Source organism: Oryx dammah, unplaced genomic scaffold, assembly GCF_014754425.2.
Source record: "Oryx dammah isolate SB20612 unplaced genomic scaffold, SCBI_Odam_1.1 HiC_scaffold_5, whole genome shotgun sequence".
In the NCBI taxonomy this organism is placed as follows: Eukaryota; Metazoa; Chordata; class Mammalia; order Artiodactyla; family Bovidae; genus Oryx; species Oryx dammah.
The window spans coordinates 65956939-65970196 of NW_024070189.1; the positions used below are offsets into that span (position 1 = coordinate 65956939).

Below are 13258 nucleotides of genomic sequence, written 5' to 3' on the forward strand. Positions count from 1 at the left end.
TGATTGGCGCCGCCGTCAAGGGGCGGGGCCGGAGGCGGCGGTCCGGGCGGGGCCTGCGCGGCGCCTGCGCAGCACGGGGCCCCGCGCGCGGGCGGGTGGGCGGAGCGGGCCCCCCGAGCGGGGGCTGGCGAGCGCGGGGAGGGGGCCGAGAGGGCGGCAAAGCCGGCGCACGCCCGGCTGGGGGCGGAGGGTGGGGGCCTGCGGGTCGGAACAGCCGCGGCAAGTGGCGGCGGCAGCGGTGGAGGCAGCTAAGGCGGCGGCGGCGAGCGGGGGTCCGGGCGGCGGCAGCAGCGGCGGCGGCGGGCCGAGGACCCGGGCGCGATGGAGCGGAAGAGGTGGGAGTGCCCGGCGCTCCCGCAGGGCTGGGAAAGGGAAGAAGTGCCCAGAAGGTCGGGGCTGTCGGCCGGCCACAGGGATGTCTTTTACTATAGGTGAATGAACGTGCCGGCCGGGCAGGGCCCCAACGGGCGCCTCCCAGCGGCCTCTGCGGCGGCCTGGGCGCCCGGACCGGGGCCGCGGCCTGGGCCCCGCGCGTGCGTTGTGCGTGCATGCGTGCGTGCGTGCCGGCGCGCGGCGGGCGCTTTGCCCATTGCGCGTGCGTGCCCGGCTGGGCCGAGCCCGGTGCGCGTGCGTGTCCGGCGAGGCCCTGTCTCAGTGCGCTTGCGCTTCCCACGCGGCCGCATGGCCCTGGAACCGGTCCCGGGCGCGCGGAGGCCTTTGTTCGGCGGCCGCAGCGAAGCGGCCGGCTGGGCAAGGGGCACCCCGATTCGAGCCAGATGCCGCTGGGAGGCAGGGGTGGGGGCTGGGCTGTCCCTTTGATCCGCGTGGGGCTCTCCCGAGCCGGGCGCAGCCTGGGCGGATGGGGAGCCAGGGTTTCCGGAAGCAGTATTGGTTCTGGGGGACCAGGGAAGGCTGCCTAGGGATGTAGGTTCCTGGCCCCTTACCAGGGCTACTGGGCTCCAGAGCTGCATGTCTTTTAAGATCCACCCTTCTGTCCTTCGGCACTGTGGGTAGTGGCCCTTGCAGTCGCCAGACCAGGGACACGGCCTTTGTGAACCCCCCATACCCAAACTGGACGGAAACCTGCCCTTGGCCTGGGTGAGGTAGCACGGACCCACACCTGTGTGACACAATTAGTAAGAGGCTGGAAGCCCAGCTTCAGACCGTCAGCCACCTGCGGTTTGCTTTTCTGTTCCTTTTTTTTTTTTGATTGGTGAAGATGCTTTGTTTCTGAGCCGGCTTTGATGGCTCCCTCCCCTTTGCTTCAGGACCCTGGCAAAAGGGAGGCAGGCAGGCAGGACACCTGCCACGTGTTGAATGCCTGCCAGGTGGTGAGGAGTGTGCAGCAGGTCCAGGGCCTTTGCTAGCCGCCTTTTGGGAGGAGTAAGGGAAGTGAGCAGGAAAGGGATGGCATTCGCCCGGGACTAGCTCAGGTTCTCACGTCGGAAAAGTGCTGGTAGCCCTCCAGTGTACACTGTGATTGGCTGTCGTCTGGAAAGGTCAAGCAGGAGATAGTGGGGTTACAATCAGCATCTCTTAGGGACCTGTATGTATATTGCCCTTCACTGTATCTGACTGCATGGCTGGCTCTTTAGAAAACTTGAATCCTGGTTCTGTCCTCCCAGGTGCCTGAAGTGACCTCTGGCTAGGAACCACGTGCCCTCATTTAATTCCAAGCACACTTGTGTACTTACTTCTTCCTTTTAGATCCAAAGACTGAGGCAGGTCTCTGTACCTTTAATCCATTGTTAATTTAGTAGACGCCTTTGTAGCAACTGCTGACTATTCAGCTGGGAACAAGCCCTGGGTCTCCTCTCCTGGGTGACACCCGGTGCCCCAGTCATCAAGTGCCCCGTTGCTTTCATAGTTACAGGTGATGACATATGCAGAGATGCAGGGGTCTGTGAGGGGTGAATGACAGGGTGCCTAGCTGAGCTGGGGGTAGGTCAGTGAGGGCTTGTCTGAATAGGTGGTCCAGAGCTGAGCCGGGCCTTGGAGCCAGGAGGAGTGTCCAGGCAGTGGGAGGAGCCTGTGAGGAAGCTCAGGAGCTGAACCATGGCCAGGGTGGCTGAAAGGCCCCGTACTGCCATCATCTTAGGTCTCGTCCCCACCTGCTCCCTACCTGGGAGCCTCTTAGGGCCTCTGACAGTGGCACCCCACTCCAACGCCCGGTCCTGAGCACTGGGATCTGGTGGTAGGGAAAGCCTCCAGAATGGGACTGAACAGATCCCATGAGAGGTGAGGGCCTGAGACAGAATGAGGGTGTGGGGTCCAGTGCCTCTCCCAGGCCTCTGGTCTAGGTAATCTGCCTGGTCCCAGGAAGTGGGAGGTCTGGGGGCTGTGATAGGAAACCCACAGTGTTCTCTGGGATATGGATCCTTGGCCTTCTCAGCCCCCGATGTGGAGCCAGGTGCCCGGGCAGGAGCACGTGGATTTCCCTGGTACTCTTCTCGCAGAGGGAAGGCAGCTCTCAGGATTTTTGAGTCGGACATAGCTGCCTTTGGATCCTAGCCCGGACCCTGGGCACGTGGAACCTTGGTGTCTTGGTCCACAGAGTAGTGGGGAGACAGTGTTCTTTGCAGGAGAGGTGGTGTCACCTCACATACTGGGGGAGGGATTATACACACACACCCGCCTCCAGCTTGGCAACCGGGCCCTGAGGACTGGGAGATGAGGATGAAGCAGCTGACTACAGCTGTGGCTGTCATTTACAGTCCAGGCAGGAAGTTGAGGACTTGGCAGTTAGCGTCACTCTTTAGGGTGAGTGGAACAGAGAGGACTTTTTGGAGCTCATTTTAAAGTCTGGAATACCCTTAGGAAAACAGGTGGTACTCAGCAAATCGGCCCCCTTCCCTGAACGGCAGGCTCGGTTTGGCTGGAACCAGCTGTGTCTTGGTCTTAAGACCTCACAAGGCATCTTGGGTCACAAGCTCCCTTATAGGCCTGGGGTTGCTGCCCACTCCTCACCCCTCCCACAGCCCTGTGTCCACACTGGGCACTGGCTCCCACCCCCACAACACCCCAGTGCTTCAGGGGACCCTCCATCTGGCTTCTGGCTGTCGATCTGCTCCCCGGGGTGGGCCTTGTTCTGTAGAAAGGCCACTCTTGTTGTATGTCAGGTTTTACCAAATCTAGATTTTTTGTTTTGTTGGATAAAATACCTCGGACATCTTTATGTCCCAGTAGAAGTCTGCAAAAACTGTTTTTAAAAAGGATATATAGTTCATGTTTTGCATGATTCAGTTTTTTAAAGGGTCCAGCTCAGCAGTTTTTAGGACATTCACACACATGGTGCAGCCATCACCACTATAGTTCTGGAACGTTTTTGTCACCTAGAAGAGACCCACATCCATCAGCTCTCCAGCTGCTGGCAGCCCCCACCTACTTGGCCTCACTTTCACTATAGTGACAGCTTTACTGAGGTAGGAGACATCTGTACTGTCACCTGTGTAAAGCATACAGATCACACATAGTGCAGCTGTCACCATGGTCATAGTAGACCCTTCTGTTCTTTCAGAAACAGCCCTAGACCTCAACTACCTCTGCCCCATACCCCTGCTCCCCAGCCCTAGATCTGCAGCCTGGATTTGTTTCCCTGGCCTTGTGTGAGGACAGCAGTGGGTGAGGGCGAGGGCTTGTCTAGGTCCTGCCTGTGCCCGTGAAGCTGGAGTCAAGATGTGAACTCTGTTCATGTCAGCCAGCACAGGGAGTAAGGGAAAAACAGATCTTCCAGAAGAGTCCCCAGCGGCCTTGGAACCCTGGGGTAGGAGGTGTGGAGGGCAGAGCTGGCATTGCCCAGCTGATATTCAGCATGGGTTCCATGCTGCCTGCTTTTGTCGCTGGTCTGCAGTACTCAGGGACACCTGGAGGGGCCAGGTGTGGGCTGGCATGAGCTCAGACTAAAGACCTTCAGGGAAGGTCTACAAAATGCAGCCCTCGTCAGCCTTAGATGGAGAGTGGCAGGGACAGAGAGCAACAAGGATGTTCTGGATGGGTGCCAGGCCTGCTGGAGGCTTCACATCTACAACTCACTAGTTCTTGGGATTTTCGTGGCTGAGTGAGGTCCCCTGGTCGGGGGACATCCAGGCCATTTCCCTTGGCCAGTGTAAGTCAGCTTCCGTGAGTGACGAGGCATCAGTGTTTTTGCCACGTGTGTCGTGGTTCCTCTCGGATACTTAGAGGTGGACTTGCTCTGTAACCATTAGAAGAACTGCTGGACTGTCTCTCAAAGCAGCCGCACCCGTCCTTGTCCCCAGTGACCAGTCCTTACTGCTGGTGCAGGGTCCCATGTTGGTCACCTGCGGTGTGAGCTCTGAGAGGTGAGGCGAGGCCTGGCCCGGTCCATGGGCTGCACAGGTTGCAGAGCCTCACAGCCAGGGCTCAGGCTTCCCAACAACACGGTCTGCTTCCGGAATGTTCCAGAAATGTCAGCCAGGCTCCCAGGGCTGGCCCCATTCTGCCATAGGCAGGGGCATCTGTCCCTGCTCTTGGCCTTGGCGTCTGCTGTGCTGGGGGAATGGGTGCCTGGCCTCCGCTGACCCTCTGTGTCCGCAGCCCAAGCGGGAAGAAGTTCCGAAGCAAGCCTCAGCTGGCACGCTACCTGGGCGGCTCCATGGACTTGAGCACCTTTGACTTCCGCACGGGCAAGATGCTAATGAGCAAGGTGAACAAGGGCCGGCAGCGGGTGCGCTACGACTCCCCGAGCCAGGTCAAGGTGAGCCCATGGGAGCTGCTGCTTGGGGGCGGCGGGGGGAGCTCACCCCACCACCACCACCACCACCACCACCCCCCGTCCTGGAGTTAGATTTATGGCTGCTCCTTGGGGGAGACTCAGCAGCTATGGAAAAGCAGAAGGAGGATCAGGACCTACCCGTCACCTACCCAGGAGAGGCTCAGTTGCAGTCTGTGCTTGGGCACCTGGCGCCTGGAGTGTCTACAAGTCTCCAATAAACAAGTGTTCAGGGACTTTGTCCCCTGCCCTGTTGCAGGACAGAGGTGGCTAAGGGCGCCGGCCCGTGCTCTGCAGAGAACGAGGCCATGAGGCAGGAGGGGGCAGGTGTGTGTCCACAGCCCACAGCCAAGCTCACCAAGGGCAGCACATCAGCCCAGGCCTGGGCATAGCATTGCCTCTGGTCCAGGGGTGTTGGAGGGTGTGCTGGGGACCATGAAGCCCTGGAGCACAGCTTTCTCACTGACAGGAAGGCACTCTGAGGACGTGCCCCATCCCATCTCCACAGGGCAAGCCTGACCTGAACACGGCCCTCCCAGTCAGGCAAACAGCATCCATCTTCAAGCAGCCAGTGACCAAGATCACCAACCACCCCAGCAACAAGGTGAAGAGCGACCCCCAGAAGGCTGTGGAACAGCCCCGGCAGGTGAGCCCACACACACACCTTGATGCTTGCGGCAGCAGGCCTGCCTCTGGGTCAGGTGGGCTCTGGAGCTTGGTCCACTCTTCAGAGCCCAGTTGGTGGGCCCAGGGCCCCCAGCACTGTGATCAGGAGCTGTCATCCTGGAGTGCACTCCCACAGGAAGCAGTCTCCCCTCACACACACACACACACACACACAAGGGGCCTCCTGGGCGCCACTGTCACGAACAGGTCAGTGATGTTTCATATATGCAGTGTTACTGTTTTCCAAAAACCAAGACTTAGCACATTTTCGCATGTGTTACAAACACCCAATAGATAGCGAGGTGTGGGGGTACTGGCCCGGGTCGGGAGGCCATGGCTGGCACAGGGGCGACACTTGGGAGACCCGCAGGGCAGGGGTCCTACTATGGGCAGTGCCCTCGGTGCCGTGTGGGCTGCAGCCCTCCGGGTAACAGGTCAGAAGCCTCTGTGTTCCCACCCTCCCATTTAGGTCTTCACCCCTTAGACACCTTTCCCGGCTCTCAAGGTAAAGCCTGAGGGTGCGAGCTCACTGTATGCCCAGGGCCTCAGGCCCGGGCTCAGCCCAGGTGGAGACTGGGCCTCCTGACCCCCAACCCTGGGGTGAAGGGACCACAGACCATCCAGCAGCAAGTCAGATGTCTGGGGTGTTCATCCTGCTGGAAATGGGATGGGGTTTCTCTGCCCTGGGGTGCAAACAGCCCCAGCAAGTGTGGGGTTAGAGGTCACACTGAAACCCCAGCCCAGCCCCCGTGTTGCCTGCTGTGGGGGCGGGTGGCCTGAGAATCCCCTCGCCTGATATGTGTCTGGTGGCAGCTTTTCTGGGAGAAGAAGCTGAGCGGCCTGAATGCCTTTGACATCGCGGAGGAGCTGGTGAAGACCATGGACCTCCCCAAGGGTCTGCAAGGTGACCTGCCACAGAGGGAGCAGGGGACAGAGGAGGGACAAGGCTCTGGCTCCCCCAGCCTGGGGCCAGCCAGGGTGCACTTGACCCTGGGGACGGGACAGTCACTGGTCCTGAGAAGCCTTGGGGGTCTGGTTTCCCTGCTGTCACTGCGAGGGCAGCTTGTGCTCCTGTGTCACCGCGGGCTGCCCACCGCAGAGAGAGGTTCGGGACAAACCTGTAGAAGGGCTGAGGAGGCAAGGCTGGTAACCATCTCCCACGCCCAGCAGGAGTGGGTCCCGGCTGCACAGACGAGACACTGCTGTCGGCCATCGCCAGTGCCCTGCACACCAGCACCACGCCCATCACCGGGCAGCTCTCGGCCGCTGTGGAGAAGAACCCTGGGGTGTGGCTCAACACGGCCCAGCCGCTCTGCAAGGCCTTTATGGTGACTGATGAGGACATCAGGTAGTTGCCCCTTGCTCCTCCCTCCCCATAGGCTATGTGCTCCAGAGAGCCCAGGTCTCTTGGCCATGCAGCAGCTTCTCTGTGCTGGGCTGTGAGCCCCTCAAGGGGCTCTGGGTGGGGGGTGGGCAGGAGACTGCAAGGCAGAGCAGCTGCACCTGGAGTGCTGGGGGTTGGTGAGAGGGGAGCCCTGTGAGAGGTGAGGACCCCTGTTTAGACCACACACACAGGCCTCACGTGGAGGGAGTGCGTAGGAGGCAACAGAAGTGATAGGTGAAGATGCAACTGTGTGAGAGTCTGGGCGACGTTTAAAGCACTACTTGGAGAAATAGCAAGGTGGGGACCACAGAGCCCAGGCAGGACTGTGGCCTTGGTCCTGCCTGGAGGGGGCCCTCTTGGCCATCAGTGTGGGGACACCGAGGATGGGCTGGTGATGGTAGGAAGTCTCGTCCACATAGAGGGGGCAGGCATAGAGGCAGGGAGGGCCCAGGGGTTGTAGGCCCAGGTTGACAGCGGCCCTCAGCAGAGCTGGTTTGGGGAGGGGCAGCAGCAAATGCAGGTGGGACAGCGTGGGGCTGGGGTCTGTCTGAGACTGGGAAACCCTGGCCACTGGGTCCCTGTGTCACCAGGAAGCAGGAAGAGCTGGTACAGCAAGTCCGCAAGCGGCTGGAAGAGGCGCTGATGGCCGACATGCTGGCCCACGTGGAGGAGCTGGCCCGGGACGGTGAGGCACCGTTGGACAGGGCGGGTGCTGATGAGGAGGAGGACGAGGACGAGGAGGAGGAGGAGCCTGACCAGGACCCAGAAATGGAGCACGTCTAGAGCAGGTGCCACCAGGCCTGGCCTTTTGTGCCTGCGGCAGCAGCTCTAGACTGTCCAGTCATTCACACCACTCAATCTGTTTCTGCAGGGGCCCCACCTGCCAGCCCGCCCGCATGGGGCTACCTCAGACTCGGCCCTCACCCTGCCCTGGTATGCCCCCTCCCCTGGGCCACAGGAGCTCGGCTGAAGGACAGCCCCTCGCCTGACGGACCCCCCACATCTGCTTCTCTGAAGTGCCCGGCCCGTCCGCAGGAGGCCCCTGCTCAGGTGGTTGCTCCACACCGCACTCAGGCCAACCTGGTCCCCACGGCCACTGCCCTGAGCTCCTCACACAGGACAGTTGCCACCAGGCTGTCCGCGAGGCTCCCCAGGACTGGAGAAACCTGTGTGGAACAGTCTCGCCTCTGACTTGTGCCCGTGAGGGGTAATATCCCAGGATACGTGTCAGCACTCCCAGAGGCAGTACAGGATTGATGGCTCCCCAGGCCCACCAGCCAGGCAGCGCACCCCCGGGGGCCAAACGTCTCCGTTGCTGCGAACCTCTGTTGGCCGCACACAGACGGGAACTTGGGCCTCAGCGCCTGAAGACCTCGCTGTCTCCGACCTGGCCTAGCCCAATGGTCAGCACCATGGACGGAGAACTAACTGCTCACAGCCAGGCTCGGGCCAGGCTCCAGGCTCACGCCACCCTCGGGCCTGGGTCTCATCAGGTGCATCTCCGGCCAGCTTGGGCAGCGGCCTCCGCAGAACAAGGTGAGCGGAGTCGTGTTGCCCCAGTCCCAGCAGCCCAAGGGCCTGGGCGAAGGGAGACCCTGCTACCTGAGTGGATCCTGGCCAGCACCCTCGCTGCAGCCCATCCATCAGCCTGGAGGCTTGAGCCATGGCCAGTGTGGCCTGTGAACACCAGACCTGTCCCATGCCTGCCGTCCCTGTGGCCATGACTGTCAGGAGAGGCCCGGGTCACTGCCTCGTTTGTCCGGACTCCCTGGGCTGTTAGTGGCCTGCTGGCGGGGTGGTAGTGGCCTTGGGAACCTCCGGGGGCCGGGTCGTACTGCCGGCTCCCTCTTGAGGACACCAGCCTGGGAGGCTGGCTGACCCTGTCCTCCCACGTTCAAAGCACAAAGCCTTGAAGACTGGGTACTGCCCCGTGGAGGCTGCAGCATCACTGCCCAGGTAGCCACAGGCCCCAGGAAAGCCTCTCTGCTGCAGCCCTGAGGGGAGCCAGGAGGCTGTGGGAGGCTTCTGTGGGTGGTGTCAAATAAAGTGTGTCAGGCGAGTATGGCCTAGGGCTTTGTGTCAGTCCAGATCTGGGGGTTTTGTGTCCACGTGCCGGAAGCCTCCCTCAAAATCATTGTCTCCCTGGGCCAGAGAGTGGGAAGGATGGTGGATGGCTTCCCCGTGGCCCTAAGCGGGGTCTCCTGATGGTCAGGCCCGAGCAGTGTGAGCGAGAGAGCTGGTTCCACCCACCCCACTCCAGCAGCCCCTCCACCCCTAGGGGAGTGGTTATGGCTGGCTTTTTTCCTGACCCAAAGCCAGACTCAGGAGCTGGGAGAACCCTGGCTCCTCCACTGCCCGGCCACCTAGCCTGGACCCTCAGAGCTTCTGTCTGCATCCACAACTGGTCAGGGCTTTGGTGACCTGGGCCCTCCTCACTTCTACTCTGTGGCTCTTATAGGCATGGGCAGGGCCAGTCCCACCAGACTCCAGGGGAGCACTGGCTCCTGCCTTTTCCGGCTCCTGCCTTTTCCAGCTCCTAGAGGTGCCGCATCCCCAGCTTGTGGCCCCTCCCTCCCTCTATCCTCACAGCAGTGCAGCATCTCCTGCCCCCCTCTTATAAGGACTTTGTGTTGACACTAGGACCCCCAGGGATTCCAGGGTCATCCCCATCTCAGGGGCCTTAGCTTAATCCCTCCTGCACAGTTTTCTCTGCCCTATGATGTGATGTGTCCACAGGCCCCAGGGTGACTGGGGGACGTTACCCTGAAGATAAGTTTCCTATTCAATGGAGGCAGCTCCTGCCTGGCCATGTGGCCAAGCCCCTGCAACCTCAGCTTCCCCCAGCCCACTGTAGCCTGTTGGGCCTTGTTGCTGCTGTCCCTTTAGGGGATAAAGAGTTGTTACAGAAGGCCTGGAAACCTATCACCTCAGGATCCCCCAGGTTCATGGGCCAGAGGTGACGGGACAGTGATGCCTGGCAACAGGGACTTTCTGGTCAGAGGAAGCAGCGGGACTCCCACCAGTCACATGTGGCCATGGATATAGAAATCGGTGACAACTTAGGCACTGCATTCCTCAGTTGCCCTGGCCACATGGGGCTGGGGGCCATGACGACAGAGTAACAGAGAACATCTCCACACTGTCCAGAATAGGGATGCTGATCCTCGGTGGGGTTGGAGGGATCAGGGGATGATACCCACTGTATAAGATCATGTGGGGCTTCTCAAAAAGTGACTGCCAGGGCTTTCCTGATCGCTCAGTGGTAAAGAATTCCTCTGCCAATGTGTGAGACATGGGTTTGAGCCCTGATCCAGGAAGATGCCACATGTCCCAGCAACTAAGCTTCTGCGCCAGAACTGATGCTGGCATGTTCTGGAGCCCATGCTCCACGACAAGAGAAGCCACAACAATGAGAAACTCTGAATCTCAACTAGAGAGTAGCCACCACTCTGCAAATAGAGAAAAGCCTTTGCAGCAATGAAAAGCCAGCATGGCCATAAATAATTTTTTTTTTTAAATGATGGCCAAAGTGTCTATCCACTGGTGAATACAAAAATCCACCTCCTCCAAACACAGGCGCGTCACTTGGCCACAAAAAGCAGAGAAGCCCTGACACTTGCTACCATGGGTGTGGATGGGCCCTGAGAACACGCTGGTCAGTGAGAAGCCAGACATAACCACACCATGATGTTAATTTTAGGGGTCAACTTGACCAGGCTGAGGGGCACCCAGATAGCTGGTAAAACATTTCTGGGTGTGTCTACACAGATATTTCTGGAAAAGATGAGCGTTTGATTCAGTAGACTGAGTAGAGAAATTCATCCTCACCAATTTGGGTGTCAGCCGACCCATCAGGGACCCTTTGCAACAGTTTCATTCTGATCTGCTAGACTTAAGAGCAGGGTTGAGAGCATTTTAAGTGACCAGGCCCCCCACGCCAGATGTGTGGGTGTGTGTGGGGGGGTGATTAGCGGTTCTCAGCTTGGTGATTCTGCACCCAGGGAGGTCTGGTGCATCACATTGTCCCCTCAAAAGATACATCCGGATCCCAGCCCCTAAATCTGTGAGCAGGACCTTGTGTGGAAATAGGATCTTTGCAGACGTCACTATTAAGATGAGGTCACACAGAGTAGAGTGACCCTGAACCCAATGCCTGGTGCCCTTATAAAAAGTGAGGACATAGCCACACAGGGAGATGAACACCCTGTGATTCAGGGATGGAGGCTGGAGAGATGGCGCCACAGAAAACTACTCCAGGGAGTAGAGGAGAGGTGACGACTCCAGGCATAAAGTGGGTAGGGCCAGGAAGGCTGCTGCATATCCCACAGCGTCCCCCCATTCCCTGTGGATGCTGTTGATTAGTTGCTCAGTCGTGTTCAACTCTTTGCAACTCCATGGACTGTAGCCCCCCCAGGATCCTCTGTCCATGCAATTTCCCAGCAAAAATACTGGGGTGGGTTGCTATCTCCTCCAGGAGATCTTCCCCACCCACAGATAGAACCCACATCTCCTGCATTGGCAGGTGGGATTCTTTACCTCTGAGCCATCAAGAAAGACCCAGCCACAAATGTCCACAGTGCCAAGGGGAGTACCCTGCCCAGGGGTCCAGGACTGCCATTTCATTTGTAGCTTCCCCCAACCCCCATCCACCTTTCTGTCCATCCCTCCCTTCATCTTATTTCTGGTACATTTCGAAGGAGACACCATCCCCTGCCCCTAAATACTTCAGCATGAAAAGCACTTAAGAGATTGGTGGTTTGCAGTTCTAAACGGACTTTTTTATTAAAAGGACTTTTAAAGCACATCACCACAGGGCCATCATGAACAAATCCGCACGTACATACAATGTCATTGTTCGGGTGTCTCCAACTGCCTGTTGAAATCAAGGCCCCAGAGTCCCCGTTCCCCCTTTTCATTCTTGTCCATTTCTTGCCTGACAGCCTTCTTTTAAAATCGTAATCTTTGCTTCTGATGATCGGTTCCCCTCAGGGGCCTCAGTCAAACCCCTCAGATGATCATCCAGCCCCACATAACTCACCTTCCTAGCGCAGCACCTGTTTCTTCCTTTACTTACTCCCTTTTTTTGCTGGAGTGCATCCTGCAGTATACTAAGCTAATCTGTGATGACCTGCGGCCTGAAACATCCTGATTTCTCTTCCCTCTTGATATGGACCTTGGGGTCGGCCATCACTTTCCCTAGGAACCTCGGCTTTCTTCCTGATCCTTTGGAATGTGAACTGAAAGCCCTTAGAGCTCCCAGGACACCTGAGTCCCCGAACAAGTTGTGGGGTCCTAGCTGTTTGGAGGCTCTGGCTCCACTATCCCATTATTTCCTGGACAACTTCTGTCCACTTTCCTCTATTTTCTCTTCCCCCACCTTTTGTCTCTTTGCTTGATTTTCTGGGAGAGTTCCTGCTGATGTTGAACTCCTGCTACTGTGCTGTTAACTCTCACCAGTCGGAGCTTGTCTGAAGAACACATGTGTGCATGCATGACCACCCACAGGGGTGCACCCAGGACAAGCCACTCTGGCCTGTTCCCCATCTGTCACCAGTAAGGGCTGGATACCACTCTTTGCCCCAGCTCAAACAGTGTCTCCTCCATTCCTGGCCTCTCCTCTCCCCACCCAAGCCCCTTTCTCAGCATCCAGCATGCCACCCTGGGTAGGGTTCCAGGAAGGGGGAAGGATGAGCAGGCACCAAGGCCCCTCCCCACGCCCTGCCCCCAGGGGGACTTGAGGCTGGCCAGGTGGGCCAGGGCAGGTCCCCCTGTTCCCTGAACACCAGCTACAGCCAGCAGAACTTTGGGTGAGGAGACAGGACAAAGCCTGTGGCTGGAACAGAGGGAGGCATGGGAGAGAGTGCTGGGGTCACACACTGAGTGCTTCCTGGGAGCCCAGCAGTTCTGTAGCTCCAAGTGCCTGCCTCCAGGAGCCCAGTCCTAGCGGGGAGGGGACACACATAAGTCAGGATGAAGTAATCAATACTTGAGAGCATTCAAACACAGAAAAGGAAAAAAGTCCCTCTCAGACCCCAGGAGAGAAACTGGATGGAATGTAGCCTGGGGTCGGGAAAGGCATGAGGAGGCGGCAAGGAGCTGGGGGCTTCAAGGGGCAGGGGGCACCTGCCAGGAGAGACAAGAGTCCAGGAAGAGAAGAGACTAGGTGCAGCTATGGCTGAGGGACTCCATGGAATTCGGGGCAGGAATCCAAGTCCGGTGAGGATGGCAGCAGACCCAAGGGAGAGACCAGTGTTGGGTAAAGGGGCAGGCCGTCCCCCCTCGCACCCAAAGAGCCCATGCAACTGTCCTGAGGTTCCGCGGCATCCAGCCAGGGACTGGAGCCAAGGTCCCCTTGGCGACTCGGCGGGCCAATCCTCCTCCCAGCCCATCTATTTACATGTAAAGGGAAACCGGAAGCCCCTTTTGCCCCAAAGGCAAAAAGAAGGCCCCGAAGGGCCGCAGGAGGCCACTAGGACAGG

The 13258-nt window shown here is 58.8% G+C and overlaps 1 protein-coding gene across 4 annotated transcripts; it reads left to right on the forward strand.

The window, feature by feature from the left end:
* Positions 1-221: 221 nt before the first annotated feature.
* MBD3 (methyl-CpG binding domain protein 3) lies at positions 222-8845 on the forward strand. 4 transcript variants are annotated; one of them, XM_040240159.1, is made up of 7 exons: positions 223-335; positions 4555-4714; positions 5238-5375; positions 6209-6299; positions 6566-6743; positions 7370-7567; positions 7651-8845. In XM_040240159.1, the coding sequence occupies exons 1-6, from the start codon at positions 322-324 to the stop codon at positions 7560-7562; spliced, it is 774 nt and encodes a 257-aa protein (XP_040096093.1). In that variant the 5' UTR covers positions 223-321; the 3' UTR covers positions 7563-7567; positions 7651-8845. The 4 variants fall into 4 exon arrangements, with proteins under 4 accessions (XP_040096091.1, XP_040096093.1, XP_040096090.1 ...); XM_040240156.1 differs by having other exon boundaries at positions 242-431; XM_040240157.1 differs by having other exon boundaries at positions 222-335; positions 7370-8845.
* The last annotated feature ends 4413 nt before the right edge of the window (positions 8846-13258 follow it).